This window comes from Megascapheus bottae, chromosome 3 (assembly GCF_031878675.1).
Source record: "Megascapheus bottae isolate mThoBot1 chromosome 3, mThoBot2.hap1, whole genome shotgun sequence".
NCBI lineage: Eukaryota > Metazoa > Chordata > Mammalia > Rodentia > Geomyidae > Megascapheus > Megascapheus bottae.
Window position 1 is genome coordinate 87920443 of NC_143511.1, and position 20757 is coordinate 87941199.

The following is a 20757-nucleotide window of genomic DNA, read 5'->3' on the forward strand; positions in this document are numbered from 1 at the left end:
AGAGGTATTCAAGACGGGCCAGGCACGGTGGGTGCGGGGAGGCTAGAATGGCCAGAAGTGTATGTCTGCTTCCCCAGATTTGTCCCGTGGGATTTAGCCCTGCTATCAAACAGCAGCCCCTTCCGATTCACCTCAAAGGTCAGGACAGCTGTGTGCCCTCTCTAACTCAGAATATCAGGTGACAGGGCTTGGCATTGGCTGAATGTTGGGACAGCTGAAGGCCTGAATTCCTATTTTGGCTGGGACAATAGATAAAGGGGTACTGGGGTGCTGGCAACTCCCATACCCATACCAGGGAGCCCCACTCCTGAAGGAGAGTCTGACTCTGTGAAAGCCTAAGTGGAGAATGCAGTTTGTGACTCCCTGGGTTTAGAGGAGGGCACTGGTGGCCTGATGGGAAAACGTGCCTGGCATTGCTGATCATAGGAAAAAACAGGCAAAATGCACTGTTGCTGCCTTGTTGTTCATAGGTGTTTTAAGGAGTCATAGGGATTGAACTCAGGGCCTTACACATGCTAAGCCCATGTGCTACCATGTGCTACAAGTCTTCAGACTTGTTTGCTAGCTCTCTACAGTTCAGGTGTGAGGTCTGGGAGGGCAGGGGCCGGTGGTCTTTTCTCAGCAAAGTCATTAGAGTCTAGCACAGGGTACAGCACACAGTAGAGGCCTAACTGGGCCTGTGTGTGCCCACTCTGTCCTCACTGGCCTGCTCCTGCCTCTGACCTCCTGTCACCTTGGGTCCCACACAGGATGGAGTCTCAGTCCTTAGGAAGCCTGGTCTGAGGCTCTGAGGGTGGCTCTTGTCTTCAGTCCCTCACCAGCAGACCTTGGTGACACTATCCTATGGGATAAGCCTTGACTTAGTGTCCCTGTGACCAGCTTTGACCTAGGGTTGGATTGAACTGAAGGCTCCAGCGAGTCAAGAGGCATCATCAACCATTCAGCAAATCTTTCTGAATACCTGTTTTGCGCCCAGTCATATAGCAAGGCCTGGGGAAAAAGTGGTAGACCAGACAGATACGGTCCCCGTCTTGAGGAATGTTCTGGTGGTGCTGGTGGAGAAGCAAGGCAATAATAAAGAAAAGGAACAGTGCTGTCAATTCCCTGATGGGTAAAATAGGGCGTTATGGGTACCAAGGAGAGCACCAAACTAGTCTTATGGGGTCAAGGAGGGCTCCCAGGGGAGAAGTCTTTGCAGAAACCTAGAGGAAGAGAATCAGTCAGCCAGCCTGCACAGTGCAAGAGAGCCACTGGAGACAGGAGCGAGGGATCTCACCTTAGTTCAATCACTCTTGCTTCTCTGAAAACAGAGTAGAACCATAGGTAGACTAAAGGATGGGCTCACTGAGGTTACAGGTAGTTTGGAATCTATTTGAAGGATCCAGAAACTCAATTTCTTTATACCAGGGGTAGTGTTACTAGAACTTCCAGCCTATAGCTTGGTTCTGGGTCTGAATGTCACATACATACAGATACACAGAGAGAAAAATGAATTCATTCTCTGGACAAAAATAGGAAAAAAGCCAGGCATGGTGGCTCACACTTGTAATCCTAGCTATTCAGGAGGCTGCGATCTGGGGATCAAGGTTCAAAGCCAGCCTGGGCACAAAAGGACCTGAGATTTTTATCTCCAATTAACCTCTAGAAAATGGGAAATGGGGCTTGGCTCAAGGGTAGGGTGATAGCCTTGAGCTGAAGAGCTCAAGGACAGTGCACAGGTTGAGTTCAAGCCTCATGATGCCCCCCCCCAAAGAAAATAGGAAAGAGAAATTCTTATTCTGTCTCTTCCTTGTTCATGGCAGTGTTGTAACTTATAAAAAGATGAAACAGAACAGGAAGCTGAGATCTGAGTGAAGACTGAAGTTCAAAGCCAGCTTGGGGTGGGTGCCAGTGGCTTACACCTGTATCCCTAGCTACTAGCCAGTCTCAGCAGACAAATCCCAGAGACTCGGCTGGGAGTCTTGCCTAGTGGTAGAATGCCTGCCTAGCATGCATGAAGACCCAGGTTCAATTCCTCAGTACCACATACATAAAAGTGCTGGAAGTGGTGTTGTGGCTCAAGTGGTTGAGTGTTAGCCTTGAGGAAAGCCCAAGGAAAATGCTCAGGCCCTGAGTTCAAGCCCCAGGACTGGAAAAAAAATTCCCAGACTCCTAACTCCAACAAATCAGCAAAACACTGGAAGTAGAGATCTAGTTCAAGTGTTAGAGCACCAGTGTTGAGATAAAAAAGCCAGCCAGAGGGGCTGGGAGTTTGGCCTAGTGGTAGAGTGCTTGCCTAGCATGCATGAAGACCTGGGTTCAATTCCTCGGTACCACATACATAGAAAAAAGCCAGAAGTGGTGCTGAGGCTCAAGTGGTACAGCTCTAGCCTTGGGAAAGGCCCAGGACAGTGCTCAGGCCCTGAGCTCAAGCCCAGGACTGGCAAAAAAAAAAAAAAAAAAAAAGCCAGAGTGTGAGGTGTGAGGCTCTAAGTTTAAACTCTCTCTACTTCACACACACACACAAAAGAAGTCAAGAATTATAGCTACTCAGTAGGCTGAGATCTGTGGATCACAGTTCAAACCCAGCCCAGGCAGAAAAATCTGTGAGAGCTGGGCATGGTGGCTCACACCTGTAATCCTAGCTACTCAGGAGGCTGAGATCTGAGGATCAGTTTCAAACCAGCCCAGGTACTAAAGAACATGAGACTCTTATCTCCAATTAATCACTAGAAAACAGGAAGTGGGGCTGTGGCTCAAGGGGTAGGGCAGTAACCTTGAGCTGGACTGCGCCCAGGCCCAGAGTTCAAGCCCCATGACCGACCACAGAGAGAGAGAGAGAGAGAGGGAGGGAGGGAGGGAGGGAGGGAGGGAGAGAGGGAGAGGGAGGAAGGGAGGGAGGGAGAGAGGGAGAGAGAGAGAGAGGGAGGGAGAGAGAGAGAGAGAGAGAGGAAGAGAAGAGAAGAGAAGAAAAATCTGTGAGACTCGTGTCTCCAATTAACCACCAGAAAACTAAAAGCAGAGCTGTGGCTCAAAGTGATAAGAGTGCTAGTCTTGAGCAAAAAGGCTCAAAGGCCACACTCACAAGGGTCTGATGTAAACATGCTGATTTAGTAATTTACAACTGTTATCCACATTCTCCTTTCTGAAAACAATGGAATCAAAAGCTAGGCATGGTGGCTCATGTCAGTAATCCTAGCTACTCAGGAGGATGAGATCTGAAGATCCTGATTCAAAGCCACCAGGGCACTAAAATCCATGAGACTCATCTCCAATTAATCACTAGAAAAGGGGAAGGGGGGATATGGCTCCAGGGGTAGGGCAATAGCCTTGAGTTGAAGAGCTCAGGGACAATGCCCAGGCCTAGAGTTCAAGTCCCACAACCAACGAATAGATAGATAAATAAATATTTCTTGGGCAAGCCGGGTGCAGTGCAGGTGCAGGTGCGGTGGCTCAAGCCTGTAATCCTAGCTACTCAGGAGGCTGAGATCTGAGGATCGAGGTTCAAAGCCAGCCCAAAGCCATCCCGGGGGACCTGAGACTCTTATCTCCAATTAACCTCGAGAAAAGCGGGAAGTGGGGCTTGGCTCAAGGGTAGGGCGGTAGCCTTGAGCTGAAGAGCTCAGGCTGAGGTCAAGCCCCATAGCACCCCCCCCCCCCCCGAAAAAAAAAGAAAAATTTCTTGGGCAGCTGCAGAGGGCAGGCCAGAGAGTACCAAAGGCTTCATAGGGAGCTCCCTGCTAAGAAACGGGAATCTTCTAGCTCAGCCTCGCCTGCTGTTGGCAAGGCCTCCCGGGTAGAATTTAATGACAAATATCTCACAGCGGGCGACACCTTTTCTTTATAAGATGCATTCAGCAGCTTCAACCTGGCAGCCATTTGTTCTTGGGGTGCCCACATCCAAGAGGTCACTCAGGGTTTCCGGCTCCCATCGCCCTCCAATCCAGTCCCTAGATTCCAACAGCTTCATCTGAAGGCGCTCTCGCCTCTCGGGTCCATTTTCCACGCGTAGAGGAAGAAAACGGTAGCAGCTCTCCCAGCACAAGGCCCTTCCGGCCCGCGGGCGCGTCACACGCGTGGCCCTCGGGGTCTTCTGCCGGGGGGCGGCGAGCCTTGGGCGAGCAAATCCCCCGCACCCGCAGTTTCCGCCCGCAGAACTCCAACCTGCGGCGACGAGGCCTGCACCGCACCGGCGGGCCGGACCCCCGCAGACTCCGCCAGACCGCGCGGGGAGGCGGGCCGGAAGTCGGACGCCGTCCCGCCCCCACGCCCTCCTTGGGCGGGGTCACCGGAAGAGCGCCGGCCCCAAATCCTGACTTCCTATTGGCTGCGCCCTCGGAACCGGAAGAGAGAAGGCCTGGCCCCGCCCTGCGCCCAGCCCTCCTCATTTTAAACGGAGAGTCGAGGCCGCGGCGTCGCGTACCTGCAGGCCGTGCGGCCTCCGGTCGGCGCCCGGTCCCCGGAGGCCTCGAGTCTGGCTGGACCCAGGGGCTCCGGAACGATTCCTTCGCGGAACCTTCGAGGCGAGGCCTCCGGGAGCGCTCTGGGGGACGGACTGTGGCGGGCCCCGGCAAGTGGGCAGGGATGGCGGCGGACGAGGCGGCGCCGCGGGCCGCGGTGCCAGTGGAACTGCAGCGGGAGCGGCGGCTGGTGTGCGTGGAGTACCCGGGCTTGGTGCGCGACGTGGGGAAGATGCTGCGCACGCTGGGCGGCGAGGAAAGCGTTTCCCGGGTAAGGAGCCTGGAGTCTGCGGGTCGCGACGTGGGAGGGGAGGAGCAGGGGGGGCGTGCGGTGGGGCGGGGCCTCCGAGCCGCGGTTGCCTCGGTAACGGGAGTGGGCGGTCCCGCGCCGCCAGTGGGCGGGGCTTCCTTTGAAGTCGTGGGGGAGAGGAGGGAGGGATGGCGCGTGAAGGATGCGGGGCGTGGAGGCTCCCCAGACGTGAGCCGAAGGTGAAAGGCGGCCAGACGCTCTGGTTTGGGTTCGTTTTGTTTGTGTATTGGTCGTGGGACTTGAACTCCGGGCCTGGGCGCTGTCCTTCAGAGTTTTCTTCCTGGCTGGTACTCTACTACTTGAGCCATACGGCCACTTCCAGCTTGGTTCATTGGAGGCAAAGAGTCTTACAGATTTGTCTGTCCAACCTTTAATGCTAGCTACTCAAGAGGCTGAGATCTGAGGATCACAGTTTGAAGCCTGCCTGGGCTGAAAAGTTCTGATGAGATTCTTAACTGCAGTTAACCACCAGAAAACTTACAAGTGGCACTGTGGCTCAAAGTGGTAGAATCCCTGTCCCTGTCCCCTTCGGCTCAAGGCTAGAGCTCTACCCCCTGAGCCACAGTGCCACTTCCAGTTTCTAATGGCTAACTGGAGATAAGAGTCCCCTGGTCTTTAGCAAGGATTTCAGACGTGAGCCACCTAGCCCAGCTTTCACTTATATTTGAAAGTCTGATTTATATAGAGAGCTAATAAATGCACTTACTATCCACTCCTAATATAGAATACACCAGTTGCATTCATTAAGGTTGTGAATATTGAAAGTATTTTACTTCATGGATAGAACTGTGAAGGAGACTATTTGTCCTTAGTTGTTAGGATTCATTTTAAGAGGATAAACACGGAGAGACTAGATTTAAAAAGTGAGTACTGGGAGGCAATAAAGAACTCAGAATGTCTCAATGCTGGTGACTCACATCTATAATCCTAGCTCAGGAGGCTGAAATCTCAGGATCACAGTTCCCAGCCAGCCCATGCAGGAAAAGTCCACAAGATACTTATGTCTAGTTAATTAGCAAAACACTGGAAATGAAGATGTGGCTTAAATAGTAAGCAACCTTGAGTCAAAAATCCAAGTGAGAGAGGGATGCCCTGAGTTCAAGCCCCCATATATAGGCACAAAAGGAAAAGCTCAGAATGGAACATGACCTCCTAGCCTTCTTGGCTTATAGAAGGCTTTGCAGAGGGAGGAGCCCCACCCTAGTGGGTGTTAGCTTCTCCCTGTGCTGTCTCCTGTGGTCTTGCTGCAGATCTACACAGACCCCACCAAGAGAATGGAGCTGTACTTCCGGCCCAAGGACCCATACTGCCACCCCGTGTGTGCCAACCGCTACAGTACCAGCAGCTTGCTGCTTCGGATCAGGAAAAGGACAAGACGGACCAGAGGGGAGCTGGGGGCTGCGGCCTGCCCGGAGGTCTCTTTCAACATGGAGATTCTCGGCATCGTCTCCACCATTTACAAATTTCAGGGTATCTGAGAAGCCTTGTGGGTGCTGGGTTACTTTAAGGCCTGCTGTAGGTGCACACACTGGGTCCTCTGTACCAAAGAAGTAGCTAGGATGTGGGGACTGCAGAGCCTAAGACCTACCCTGGAAGTGGGCCTCTTTCCTGGCTACTTGCGTGCCCTGCTGCATGACCTCCTGCTTCCTTAAGAGAAGCCAAGATCCAGAGTTCTGTGATAGCCCTGTCAGCTTTAAGTAAAGCCATATAGGAGGCCAGATCAAACTGGTGAGCAGTTTGTTTCCCATAAGTTTTAGAACCCTCCCTGTCTTTTGGGTTCTTTTTCTTTTTCTTTCTTTTTTTCTTTGCCAGTCCTGAGGCTTGAACTGAGGGCACTGTCCCTGAGCTTCTTTTGGTCAAGGTCAGTGCTATACCACATGAGCCACAGCACCACTTCCCTTTCTGTGTACATGGTAATAAGAAATTGAACCTAGGGCTCCATACACGCTATGCAAACACTCTACCACTAAGCCACATTTCCAGCCTTTTTGTTTTTGTGTTTTGTTTTATTTGTTTGTTTTGTTGTTGTTGTTGTTTTAGATAGATCTGGCTGTGTCGTTCAGGCTAGCCTGAACTAAGCTTAACTGATCCTTCTGTTGCTGTCTGGAGTCACTGGGATTAGAGAAGCGTACAGCCATGTCCAACTTCTCTTCAGTCTTAACTGGAGACTAAACCTCCATCTTGAGCCCTTCCAGCAGACTCAGCCCCACTCCCCTCATGTTCCTTCCAACTGGCTGCCTCCTGTGTGGTCAGTTTACAGTTTGCCGCTTACATGAGGGGCCAGGGGAGACAGGAAAATGGGGGCTGGGTGGCAGGATGGAAGTAACATGAGTTTTGGGGGGTTTGCCTTCCTGAGCCCCATGTTTCTTTGGGAGGTAGCTTGGCTTTTGTCCATCCCTAAGTAGGCCCTTGAGACAATGTTGCCCCAGGGGCAAGCCCAGGCACAGGGCGGCCCTTACAAACTACCAGCTAGACTTAGACATGCTCATCATTACAGATTCCATTTTAAGGTGGAATGGGAAGATTTAAGAACTGAGAATGGAAAAGGAGACTAGAGAGAGGTGGGAGAGAGAATGATGAGAACTGTTCCTGTCCTGGCTGGGCCTTGGTGCCAGGCATCCTGGCTGATGTGCATTTATCTGGAACCGAGCATCCAAGTGGGTCTTCAAATACTGCATATGGTAGCTCCCTGCTACTCAATGTGGAAACAGCATCTTGAGCTGAGCGCAGCCAGTCCCTAGGTGGCTGTGTGTAGCACTGCCAAGGACTACATCCTTGCTGTCCTGTGGCTTCCCGCTTCCCCCAGTGCATTTTTTTTCTTTTGTGTGTGTGTTTGGGGGGGGGGTGTGCGGGGGTCATGGGGCTTGAACTCTGGGCCCGGGCACTGTCCCTGAACTCTTCAGCTCAAGGCTACTGCCCTACCCCTGAGCCACATCCCCACTTCCTGTTTTCTTATGGTTAATTGGAGATAAGAGTCTCACATTTCTTTAGTGCCCGGGCTGGTTTTGAACCATGAATCTCAGATTTCAGCCTCCTGAATAGGTAGGATTACAGATGTGAGCCACCATGCTTGGCCCTAGTGCAGTTTTTTGAAAGTGACCTGGTGTGCACCCAGCTTACTTGCACTGGTGTTGGAGGTGCTGTTTCTGTCCCCTCCCCCTCCACTGCCCAAACTGCTCAGTGCTTCCCTAAGAGGGCTGGGTGCTGACTGGGCAGCTGACTACTTCCGGGCTGGTGTCCTTGTAGTGGTGCCATCTGTCCACGTCTCTTTCCAGGAATGTCTGACTTCCAGTACTTGGCTGTGCATACGGAAGAGGGCAACAAGCATATGTCGATGTATGACAAATTGCTCCTGCTCAAGCCTGAGAAGCAAGCTTTCTTCCAGCAGGAAGTGCCACTCTACATCCCCCCACCCATCTTCTCCCGGCTTGACACTCCCGTGGACTATTTCTATCGCCCAGAGACACAGCACCGGTAAGGACGCCTCCCAGTCAGGAGGCCTCAGCTTCCTCTTCTCAAGATGGGGTGATAGTACTACTCAACTGGGGTATTGGGTTTGAATTTCAAAAGCATATGTACTGGAGTGGCAGTGTAGCCTAGTGGTAGAAAGCTCACCTAGCATACACAGAGCCCGAGGTTCAATCCCTCAGTACCACATACCTAGAAAAAGCTATGTCCTCAGTATAGAACGAGCCCTTCATACGGATGATGGCTTGGCAATCACCAGATTGGCTTTGACCCCATGGAGCACACAGAACTTGAAGTCCTGCTCAGAGATGGTCTCCTTTGCTCAGTGCCTGCGTGTTGCTGATCACTCTCTAGGCCTTGTGGTCACCGGCAGTGGTCTCTACACCCCTGCCATCTCAGGCAGAGATGCCGTGGCCATCACTATAATCTGTTCTTTCTTCTCTGCTCTCCCTTCACACGCTCCTCAGCTCGGCCCCAGTGTGTTCCCACTGTGTGCCGCCTCCTGGTTTGTCCATGTGGCTGGAGTCCCCATTCATCTCCAGAGCCATCCCCCAGTCTCAGCGCCTCCTCCTGGGGCTTGCTCACCGTGATCTCGGGTGCAGTCTCCTCTAGACTGTGGGCTTCTGGGGACAGGCACACCATCTCAAAGCAGCTGTGCGTTTCTTGCACAGACGGCTGTGAAAGCTAGATGGACTGAATGCATAGCTCACCACATGCACAGCCCTAGCCAAGCCTCATGTGAAACAAGCTTTGCATTTCTACAGTGTTGTCATGATTAGAGAGCCCCCTGGGTGGTCCAAAAGGCAAGCCTGGGCATTGCCAGATGTTGGCTTTCTCCTGGAGGCGAGCCAAGCATTGATGTTAAGGAGTACCAACCATTTCTTGTGGAAAAGCCAGGGCTGAATAGTATGGAAACAGAAATGAAGAAAGTGAGTGTGGAAGGTTCCCGGCTTGAGATGAGGAGTACTCACCAGCTCTGTGGGAATGCTGAGTTTGCGCTGAGTCTCCCTTTTACAAACATGGAACCAAGACTTCTCGGCTTCCCCATGCCTTGGGCTTTCAGTCCTTACTGCTATGCTGTCCTTTTGTGTGCCCTCTTTTTAAAAAACCATTTCCCATTGGAAGGTCACTAAAGGCAGGCACATGGCCTGTTTTGTTCTCTGCTGCAGCTGTGGTGCCCAGAACAAAGCCTGGCTTGAGAAGGGCTTTCTGCTTGTATTGGTGGGCCTAGGGACAGGAGATTTGGGAAATGAGGTTAAATAACTAAAATGAAACATGGCAGTTTGGAAAGTGGCCTGTGGGTGGTTGTGGTGTTCCCTGAGGAGTTCTTCCTCAGGGGGTTTTGAGCAGCCTTAGTTGAGCTGGCTGTGCTGGCGTGGGGCATGTCCAGGGGCATCAGGTGCTGAATGGATTCGGAGGCATGAAAATAAGTTGTGCTGTAGCTACTCAGGATACTCGGATCTGAGAATCCCAGTTTAAGGCCAGCTAGGATAGAAAAGCCCATGAGAGTTGGTGGCTCACGCCTGTAATCCTACCTACTGAAGACGCTGAGATCTGGGGATCGGGATTCAAAGCCAGCCCCAGCACAAAAAAATCTGTCGGACTCCTATCTCCAATTAACCACCAGAAACTGGAAGTGGCCCTGTGGCTCAGGTGGTAGAATGCCATCTTTGAGCTGAAGAGCTTAGGGACAGCATCCAAGCCCAGAGTTCAAGTCCAAGTCCAACAAACAAAACAAAACAAAATGTACATGAGACTTTTATCTCCAATTAAACAGCAAAAACAAAACGAAGTGGAGCTGTGGCTCCAGTTCTGGAGCTTTAGACTTGTGAAAAAGGCTCAAGAATAGTGAGTGCCCAGGGTCTGAGTTCAAGTCCCAGGACCAGCACCAATGTCTGTGTGCATGTTTGTATATACGATTTATGTATATGTAAAGTAATAATGACAAAGTGTGTCTATATATCAAGTATTACCAAATAAATACATAAATGGTGCTGTACTAGTGAGAAGCCTCAGCAGCCACACGGACTGCCTTGGGTGAAGAAGGTATGGGAGGACTTCCCTTTCTTCATGCACACTTTTCCATCATTATATCCTGCCCCCCCCCCATATTATTGTGGCCCAGGGCACTCTTGGAGCCCTGAGTCTGCAGACCATGTGGTGGTGAGGCTCTGGTTTGGACTGGGGGGCAGGGAGCTGAACCTGACACAAGCTGATGGGTGGATGCCTTAAAGGGGGTGGGCTGAGAGCCTCGGGCACGAGGTGAGTGGGGGACAGCATTTATACCCGAGGCATAGCGCAGACCATCACCCTAGCCTTAGGTCTCATCCTCAGAGGCGCACTGTCACCTGCTCTTAGGAAAGTAATGGGAGTGTGGCTTGGTAGCCTTGGCCTGTCATCCCAGGCTGAAGCCGGAGGATCACTTGAACCTCCAGGCTCATGGCCAGCTAGACTGTCTCAAAACAAACAGGTGTAAACGATGCACCAGTTCTGGCAGGCTGAGAACCAAATGGAATTAAACTCCCCTGTGCCCCCCACCAAGGAGCAACTGCCTCCCTGTCTTGACTCTGCCCTTCACCCTCACGCCTGCAGCAAGTAGAGGTGTCTCAACTCCTGCCAGGGGAGTGTAACATCGCACTCCGGAAACAGCTCACTGTGCCCGGCCACCTTCAGTTTCCCCAGGAACCAGGCAGGGGTGTCCTGTGCTTTGCCTTTGGTTGATGTCCCTCAGGTCTCTTCCATCTGTCACTTACCTTGCTCCCTCCCCCACTCTTTTTCTGATCAGGCAGGTAAATTGTGCTTCTTAGGAAAAGCAAATGATACCCTTCCCAAAAAGATCTAAAAAGAAGGAAGTTGTAACACCTCTGGGATAGGAGAGGAGTATTTCTAAAGTGTTTTGGGTTATTCCTCCACAAAACTGTTTGCCCTCCTAGTCAGAAACAAACACACACAAACAGAAAACAGAGGCGCCCGCTTTGCTCTGCAGCCTGGCTCTGCTCTGGGAGCAGCAGGAGCAGTTCCCAAGCCTGGGCGAGCCAGGGAGGAGGCCAGCCACCCTGGGGCCCCAGGCCATTCTCTCCTTGTGTGTATGTTTCTGGCACATGGAAAGAACCTGTTTTTTTTCCCAGGGCCTGTGTTGATTTTTGTGCACCGCTGGCCTTCGTGGGGAGCAGAGCCTGACTCCACCTCACAGGTCCCCCTCTCTGGGTCTGTGGAGGTTGAACTTACTACAGACTAGAGGAACTGAAGAGGTTGGCAGAACCCTGAACCCGCTGTTCTTCAGAGGTCCTCTGTGACCATAGGACATGGTGACACACCGACCCCAGCCCGAGTCAGTAGAAGCAGCCACCAAGTCCTTTCTCTGAGTGGCCAGCACAAATGGCTGTCCCTTCTGCAGAAAGGCTTCCTCCAGGCTGAGGGCCGTGTGAGGGAATCTCAGAAAGCAGGATGAGGTCATCCCTGGCAGGAAAGTCAGGCACAGATGTGAAGTCAACTGCTTTCCTTTGTAAATGTGCAGATGGGGAGAACTCATATGGAGAAGTACAGCGAACGCCAGCCAGGCTTCCGTGTGGGTCTCTAGTAATCCCAGTTACTCAGGAGGCTGTGGTGGGTGATAATCGTGACAAACTTAAAAGTTAAAATTAAAAAAAATGTACATAATGATAACACTTAGAAAAAAAGTTAAATCACCGGAATGAAACTGCACGATGCTCAAGACACGGAGGGAGTATGGAGGGAGGAGGGAGCTGCATGACAGCCTTAGTGGGCTCTGGGTCACTGGCACCCTGTGGATGTTTCTTATGTACACCCGTAAAGAGGTAACCACTGCCAGAATTTCAGGAAATGCCCCCTCTGGGTGGGTGTGTTCGTGTCAGTACTGGGGCTTGAATTCAGTGCCTTGTACTGGCTTTTTGCTAGTTAGTTGGAGAGAGAAGTCTCTTAAATGTGTCTGCCTGGGCTGGCTTCAAACCACAATCCTCAGATTTCAGACTTGTGAGTAGCTAGGATGACAGGTGTGAGCCACCAGTGCCTGGCTAGAATTCTTGATGTGTACATGTGTGTTCTAAGACTTGTGGTTTTACTGAGCTGTTTTGTATTCAAAGCAAAGTAGGATGTGTCCTACCCCTTTTCTGACATCCCCACTAGAATGGGGCTCCAGTGGGCAAACCTCTATGACACATGACCACCCAGCCTCCCCTTCCGTGACACCCCTCTTCCATTGGATGTCCTGTGGCTGTGGACAGATGGAACGCTCGCTGTTAATCTCTAAGCTTTGATGGTACTGTTTGGTCTAAGTTGTCAAGATGCTCTGAGCCTGAGCCATGTTCTGCTAGGTGCAGGCCCCGTGACTAAGACCTGGTCATGGCCAGGTTCCTGTGGTTTGAGTCCCCTGGTGGAGCCTGTGTCACATGCTCTTGAGGCAAGTTTTCTAATTCCTACGGCTTTAGTTACTTCCCCAGTTTTCCCTTGTTGGATTGCTCTGAAAGTTAAATAAGTGAGTCATAAAAGTCAGCGTCAGTAAGCGTAGCTTGTCCCTGCATTAACAGCCTCAACCAATGTCACTATTTCCAGCCAGAGGATATTTAGGCTATGTACAGCTTTTTAGTGGCTGGATGATGCCAGACAAGGACAAGGACTCAATGCCATTGCGGCTGGAAGGTCACTGGCTTGAGGTGCTCTTTCCTGCACTGGTCTCTGGGACCTTAGGTCTTGCCCAGCGCTTCTCTAGGCCTCCATTGGCCATGGCAGCCCCCTCTTTGTCCTCTTGGGAAGCCTGAGAGCTGGGATCCTTGCCTGGCCTCACTGGATTTCCAGGGTGAAGGCACGCAGCTGGCCTCTTCCTCAGATGGTCCTCGGCCCTTCTGCTCTCAGCATGTCTCTGTGCCCCCAGGGAAGGCTACAACAACCCCACCATCTCAGGGGAGAACCTGATCGGCCTGAGCAGGGCCCGGCGCCCCCACAATGCCATCTTTGTCAACTTTGAGGATGCTGAAGTACCTGTGCAGCCTCTGGAGGCTGCGGTACAGACGTGGAAGAGGGCCTGCACCAACCCCATAGATCAGAAGGTGGAGGAGGAGCTGAGGAAGGTGAGGCTCTGTCCCGTCAGCCACGCCGCACTATTCTGCTTTGCATTGACCAAGTGTTTATGCAGCTGCTTCCTTCCCAGCTGCCAGTGGGGTTGGCTGTGTTTGCTTTGTTAAATGTTTCATTAGTACATGGGAATTTTCTACCTCCAGATGCCATTCACACCATGTTCTTAAGGTTGAAAATACTTACTAGAATGCTTTGAGGGTGCCGGGTGTGGTGGCTCACGCCTGTGATCCTAGCTACTCAAGAGGCTGAGATCTGAGGATCATGGTTCAAAGTCAGCCTGGACTCTTATCTCCAATCACTAGAAAACTGGAAGTGGAAGTGGCGCTGTGCTCAAGGGGTAGGGCGGTAGCCTTGAGCTGAAGAGCTCAGTGCCTAGGCCCAGAGTTCAAGTCCCATAACTGACAAATAAATAAATAAATTCTCTGACAGTCCCTCTGGGGTAGTAAAGAAATGAGGACATAGCTGGGCATTGACATAAATGGGGAACTGGGCTCTTGCAGCCTTTGCGTGTCTGCCTACTCATGGGAATGCATGACATGGAGCCTGGCCCTGTGCCAGGCTGGACACCTTTGTCCCAGGTAGAGCTGGAACGTATGGCTGGGCATCCTTTCTCCTCCTGGCTAAGGTGCGTGCAGTCGCTTGCTGGGTCTTTTCCTTGGGCATGCAGGCCTCACTGCAAGTTCTCCTTGGGGCCAGCTTCACACTCTGCTCCTGGGAGAGTCAGGGTTTTTGTTTCTGAAGACACATGCAGCTTTCTCTTGTGGAATTTCCAGCAGTGACTGGTCACTGGGTGCTCCCTGTGGCCCCTTACTCTCCTTGGACAGTTTACTCCCTTAGCTCTGGGAGTCCTGGCCCTCTGACTGCAGTGGCCCTCGCCCCCCTCCTCCCCGACCAGACCATCCCCTGCCCCTTCACGATGTCTTCAAGGTTTGTAGCTCAGGGGTCCTGGGCCCTTCTCAGCCCTGCTCTGGTGCACTGTGCTGTGTAGGGATGGAAACATGACCTTGGTGGTCACCCCAGGACCTCACGAGCTCCCCGCTTTCACTTGGCACATGACAAGCACAATCCATACCTCTGCATGGAGGAGGCGGGGAGGGAGCCGGGGGCGGGAGCCGGGGGCGGCACTGCCGGTGCCCATCTCAGCCTCTGCCCTTGACTTTGCCCAGCTGTTTGACATTCGTCCCATCTGGTCACGCAATGCTGTCAAGGCCAACATCAGCGTCCACCCTGACAAGCTCAAGATCCTGCTTCCCTTCATGGCCTACTACATGGTGAGTGGCTGGCAGCGGCGTGCCTACCTCAGTGCCACCCGTGTGGCCCTCCCTCCCTGACGGACACCACGGCTGAGCTCTGGAAGGGCTAGCGAAGCCAGCTAGGAGCAGCCAGCTTCCACACCACAGCACACTGCTGCCTCCCCCGTGGGAGTGCTGTGGTGTAAGGCGACCTGAGAGCTGGGCTGCATGGCACCTCCACCTTTCCTTGCAGGGGAGCAGCAGGTGTCAAACACCTGCGGCCCAGCCATGTGCTACGGAGCCCAGGCCTCTCGTGACGGCACCTCCTACCCCTGTTCTCCACGCCTCCACCAGGGCATGTCCACCCGCACCTCAGCCCACGATGGGTCGAGATGGCAGTTGTTAGGGGAGGGAAGTGAACCTGATGATGGGTGGGACATGAGACTCATGTCCCTTTTGTCCAGTTGGACTCTAGAAAGCCACCTTCTGTCGCCTAAAGGCTTCTTAGTCCTTTAGAAATTCTCTTCCAGGACAGGCAATGGCATTACCTTGGTACAGTCTCCTGATCTCCACCTCCCTCTCAGCATAGCAGGCTTCAAAGGCCAACTGGCTTCTCCGGTGGCCAAGCCTGTGGTGGGAGCTGAGAGCCGTGTCCCAGCTCTCAGAGGCCAGCCCCTGCCCATACCAGGGAACCTGAGCTTTGCCCTAAACACTCACCTTTCACCTCCCCAGATAACAGGCCCCTGGAGAAGCCTGTGGATCCGGTTTGGCTATGACCCCCGAAAACACTCGGAGGCCAAGATTTATCAAGTCCTTGACTTCCGAATCCGTTGTGGAATGAAATATGGTAAACAAAAGATGTGCTTTCTATCTCTTTGCCCCTTCCCATCTCTAGCATTCTCTCCATACACAGGATGAGTGTATCACCCATTCCCTGTGAGAAGCAGAGCACAGTAACGTGGAAATGGGGCCCATTAGTGGCCCGTGGCCTTAAAACCTGGTTCTGCTCAGTGCTAAGCCAGGGTGGCAGTGAGGCCACACAGGAACCTTGTACCCAGTCCACTGGGGAATGCCTCTTCCTCTAGCCAGTGGCAGCTGGGGTCCTGTTTCATGGGATGGACCAGGAACCAGGTCTTTCCTTAAGGCACGAGTAAGAGACCTTTATCAGCCAAAGGCCATTTGCACAGTTACTTTATCATTCCTGGACCAGGTTTTTTGTTTGTTTGCTTGCTTGTCTTTGCTTTTTTTTTTTTTTTTTGTGGGTCATGGAGCTTGAACTCATCTTGGGCCCTGTCCCTGAGCTCTTCAGCTCAAGGCTACCGCCCTACCCTCGAGCCAAGCCCCACTTCCCTTCCCAGTTTTCTAGAGATTAATTGGAGATAAGAATCTCAAGCCCTTCTGTGCCTGGGCTGGCTTGAACCTGGATCCTCAGATCTCAGCCTCCTGAGTAGCAAGGATCACAGGCGTGAGCCACCACGCCCCATGCCTGGCTTTGTGGACCATGTTTAACTATCAACACAGGCCGGAGGCCTAGGGAAACCAATGGGGAACATACAAGAAGCATGCATGACGGTCCAGTTCCATACCAACCTTCCATCTCCACCCTGTCCCAAGTCCCGCCTCTAGCCTGCTCTCCCTCCGCACAGGTGGCAGCGAGATGCCTGTCAAGGCAAAGCGCAGTACCTACAACTACAGCCTGCCCATCACAGTCAAGAAGACTCGTAAGTGCCTGGGCTGCTCCGAATCAGGCCACTGATGGGGTCCTGGGTCCGGGGTGACAAACGGGAGGTGCCGCCGGCCACTGCCCCTGGCAGCAGAGCAGGCAGGCACCCTGCCCTCAGACTGCCAGCTCTGCTTTCCTTCCATGCAGCCAGCCAGCTTGTCACCATGCATGACCTGAAGCAGGGCCTGGGCCCATCGGGGGTGTCTGGCCCACGGAAACTGACCTCCAACAAGTATAAGCTTAAGGTGGGTGCCTCAAGGAGGGGGCTGAAGAGCGAGCCAGGCGTCCCTTTTATGGATGTTGGGGTGGGGCTTTCAGAAAGCTCTCAATCCAATGCCTTCCCGCTACTCACGTCCCAGGACTAACAACGGAACAGCTTGGGGACCTCCGGGTAGAGAAGTGGTGACGGGTCTCTGCAGCTGTGTGTGGCCCCCTCGGTGTGTGCCCACCCACTTTCCCGAGGCCTGTAACTGCTGCTGGCATAGGGGAATCAGGCTCACACATGAGCACAGCTCCAACAGACCATCTGAGCCCCAGCTGGGGGTGTGGGCGCAGAGCGGGGCCCTCCTGTACCATCACCCCAGAGGAGTTACTTAGCACATTACAGATGGCGCATGCCAAGCTCTACAGCCAAGCTGTAGAACCAGGAGAGGCCCTGCGGGATCACGTGAGCACAACAGGAATGAGCCATGTGAGGACACAGCCCTCCGGTGACGCTGGGGTCCTCTAGCGCCATCCGTGCCCTGCGAGTGCTCCCCAGGTTTCCCAGACTCTGGCTTTCCCCTTAGTAAGAAGGTGACTGGCTGCTTGAGCCAGACCTTACCCCAGTGACCGTCCCTGTCTCTGAGCTGCAGCACTCGGGCCAAGGATGGTCCAGGAGCCGCAGGCAAGGACCCCAATACTGAGGATGGCATGCACAGTCCAGCGTGGCCCAGCGTGGGCTGCACCAGCTCCACCAGGGCTCCAGAGGGCCTGGCTGCCATATGTCTCCTGCCCCCGTGCCTTCTTTTAACATCTGGTGCCTAGCCACTGCCTTTCTGCCCATCCTGGAGTTGCCAGGAAGCCTCCGGAGTGGGCATCTCCAGCAGCGCTGGGCTGCGCTGACCATCCGGCTCTCCCGCTTCCTCAGGACTCTGTCTATGTCTTCCGGGAGGGAGCCTTGCCCCCCTATCGCCAGATGTTCTACCAGTTGTGCGACTTGAATGTGGAGGGGTATGTACTTGAGAGGCCCCGGCTGCTGAGGGGCTGTGGGCCTTGGTGGTACGTGGAAATGGTGCGGGAATGACTTCTGCAGCCCCTGGGCTTCACCTCAGCTTTGCCATGGATGGGGACGGCCTCCTCCACCACTGCCTCATGCCTAGAGGGTCCCCCAGAGCCCCAGAAACTGCTGGTTCTTAATGACATTTGGAAGTGGCAAGGGTAGGGCACTGGTAGGACAGGTGGCAGAGCATGTGTGGGATCTGGGGAAAGGCACGTTGGCTAGACAGAGGTGTGGGCCACCAGCTTGTGTGCTGGCTGGGGGTCCAAGACCACACAGGTCAGGAGCCCCAGGGGCCCACGCCGCCCTTCCTGCCCCTGTATTTCTGCCTCAGGGCTGGCCCTCCAGCCTGTGTTTCTCCACACAGCTGCCCCTGCTGGAGGCAGCATGGCCCCTGTGACCAGAGACTGGGACTCCCCAGCTCCGGCCTGCTCCAGCCCCACACAGGCTCTGCTCCTTCTCCCCGTGGCACACAGCCCCTCTCACCCGCAGGTTGCAGAAGATCATCCACCGCAATGATGGGGAGGAGAGCATGTGCACCGAGCGGGACGGGTGGTGCCTCCCCAAGACCACGGACGAGCTGAGGGACACCATGTCCCTCATGATCCGGCAGACCATTCGCTCCAAGAGGCCTGGTGAGAGCACTGGGGCCCAGGGGGCCCAGAGACCCCTGCCTGGAAGTGCTCCTCCCCTGTTGGGAGAGAGGCTTCCTGGCAGGGTGGGGGCCCTGGGCCTGGGGGTTAGGGTAGGAGGAGGGCAGAGGGGAGGAGCTGCAGCCTGAGGCATGCTCCAGACATTGTGGCCCTGCCCTCCTCTGCCAGCACGGGTGGGCTAGCTCTGCCTCACCTACTCCACTAGGGGATAGCAGGGGAGGGGGCCAACATTCCCCAGTCCTCCAGCTCCTGGCTAGCCAGGCAGTGGAATGAGCTCTACTGGGCTGAGGAGCTGAGAGGGCTCAGGGGAGCAAGGGACCTTGTAGGAAGGCCCTCCTGAAGTTTGGTCAGAGGGCAGCCTGGCATCTGGCCACAACAGAGCCTTTTGGCTTGGGGTTTCTAGGACGGAGTCTAGGAGGGTTTGTAGTATGTATCCCAAGCTGGCCTCTCCCAAGTGCTGGGTTTGGAGGTGTGAACCGCTGCCCGGGGCTTCTCTAAGAAAGTTGAAGGCCTGGCTGGCTTCCTATCCCCTGGGGGCTTGTTTGGCTCCGCTTCCCTTGGCCACCCCATCCCCTGCCATTCTCGCCACAGCAGCTCCTGTAGCTGTTGAGCCTGGCGACCTGTCATGGTAGCCAGGCCTCCGGGAGCTCTGCCCCCTCCAGGAAGCCTGTGCTGGGGCCCCTGTGACCCATGTTTCCTCCTGGGCCAGCCCTCTTCTCCAGCCCTGACAAGGCCGACCATGCGAAAGAGCAGTTGATGTTTGAATCTGGGGAGGAGGAGGAAGAAGAGGAGGAAGAGGAGGAAGAGGAAGAGGAGGAAGATTTCAAGCCCTCTGATGGAAGTGAGAATGAGATGGAGACAGAAATTCTGGACTACGTGTGACAAAGCCCTGGCCAGGCTAACCGGTGAGACTGGTGTGCAGCCCTAGAGAGGGAGCGGGGCAAGCAGGCTCCCACAGCCCCGTGGTGGTGAAGATGGCCCTGGAGGCCCTCTGAGGAGAGCCAGCCTCCCAGTCAGCAAGCCTGGTCCTGCCAGGAGCTGCTGCCCCCTGTCGTTTTCTGCTGCGGGTGGCGGGGTGTCCATAACCAGAGCGTCCACACCATCTCATGTGTGGAGCTGAGCTGGGGCGGGGGCCCAGGTTTACGGTCAGAGTCTGCCTTTGGGTCCAAGTCCCATCTGGGGGAGCTTTGACAGAAGCCAGCCCCACTGGAACTGCCCCACCTGGTCCGCGTTCCATGGAGCAGAGTGAGTGGGGCCACGGCAGAGGCTTCTCTTGCCAGGGGTTCCCTCTCATTCATTGTCACTTTACTCCCCCAGGACTGTGCAGGTCTGGCCTTGCCCTGCCTCAGTTGGGTGAGACGAGGAAGCCAGCCCAGACATTCCCAGCAGTTTGCGCTCTTCAGCCGTTCCCTGGAAACAGACCTGTGGCCCCCCAGCCTCCTGGGTGGAGGCCAAGACTGAGGTCCTTGCCAGGCCTGCCTCCCTGGAGAGCACTTCGAAGCTTCCTGCCGTGTCCACAGGGCAGCCGACTCACACTCTTTTCAAAGCCAAATGCTTCAAGACAGATGGGGCTCCTGGAAAGCCCCCCCTCAAGGCATGACTGGCAGCCGAGCCGGGAGCCTGGCCTAGAACCAGCTGTGCAGGGTATTACAGCTCCCTGTCCTGTAGAGAAAGCTCCCGCCCCTAACCTGCCTCTCCTCCCTTCCCCTTTTTTCCAGTCTCCTCCATGGTAAGTCCACCTTCTGGAGCACTTAGCCTTGCTCTGGGTGGTCTCAGCTGTGGCTACTCCCACTCCTGATGAGCCGTCTTCTAGGGACTTCCTGGTCCCTGGGCAAATCTGAGGAAGGTGCTGGGGCAGACTCCCCTCCCCCACCCCCTCCCTGCTCTCCCACTCACCAGGCCCTACTCCAAGAGCCCAGGCCCTGCCCACCCTGCCTTAGGACTGACTAGAAGGGCTTCCTGGGGTCTACTCAAATTCCAGACAATTCTCTTTTTAAATAAAAGTGGTTTATTATGGAAAAGCTCCAGTCTTTCCCCTGCCACACACACAGGTCTGGATGTTTCTTGGGGCCCATGTACCAGTCACCTGACTTGAGTAGTTTGAGTTTTTGCCAGATGCAGTATGTTCCTCATTGTCAATTCAGGATTCTGTTTAGTCCTCCGTTTGTGTTTGTCTTGCTGGAAATGTTTTAAGGAAATCCATACTTCCTTATCCATAACAAGGACCCTTTCTTTTTTCTTTTTTAGTGTAGGCCTTGAACTCAAGGACTGAGCACTATACCTGAGCAATTTTTACTCATGGTTAGTACTCTATTACTTAGAGGCATAGCTTCACCTTTTTTTTTTTTTCAGTAGTTAATTGGAGATAAGAATCTCTTGGGGACCTTTTTGCCTGGGCTGGCTATGAACCATGATCCTCAGATCTTAGCCTCCTGAGTAGCTAGAATGAGAACTTTTTTTGTTTTTGCCAGTCCTGGGCTTGAGCTCAGGGCCTGAGCACTGTCCTTGGACTTTCTCAAGGCTAGAGCTCTACCACTTGAGCCTCAGCACCACTTCCGGCTTTTTGCTATGTATGTGGGG

General features: G+C 53.9%; 1 protein-coding gene across 1 annotated transcript; it reads left to right on the top strand.

Annotated features, from left to right (window-relative positions):
- Window positions 1-4332: 4332 nt before the first annotated feature.
- Window positions 4333-20197, top strand: Gtf3c5 (general transcription factor IIIC subunit 5). Its single transcript, XM_090330881.1, has 12 exons — window positions 4333-4710; window positions 6000-6219; window positions 8025-8223; window positions 13109-13304; window positions 14478-14582; window positions 15276-15390; window positions 16190-16264; window positions 16414-16511; window positions 17396-17478; window positions 18017-18159; window positions 18887-19082; window positions 19495-20197. The coding sequence occupies exons 1-11, from the start codon at window positions 4564-4566 to the stop codon at window positions 19057-19059; spliced, it is 1554 nt and encodes a 517-aa protein (XP_090187007.1). The 5' UTR covers window positions 4333-4563; the 3' UTR covers window positions 19060-19082; window positions 19495-20197.
- Window positions 20198-20757: the final 560 nt, after the last annotated feature.

Coding starts and splice junctions, on each gene's coding strand:
- Gtf3c5 (XM_090330881.1), top strand. CDS start 4,564: ATGGCGGCGGACGAGGCGGCGCCGCGGGCCGCGGTGCCAGTGGAACTG. Junction 16,265..16,413: donor CATCACAGTCAAGAAGACTC/GTAAGTGCCTGG, acceptor CCTTCCATGCAG/CCAGCCAGCTTGTCACCATG. Junction 18,160..18,886: donor CATTCGCTCCAAGAGGCCTG/GTGAGAGCACTG, acceptor CTCCTGGGCCAG/CCCTCTTCTCCAGCCCTGAC.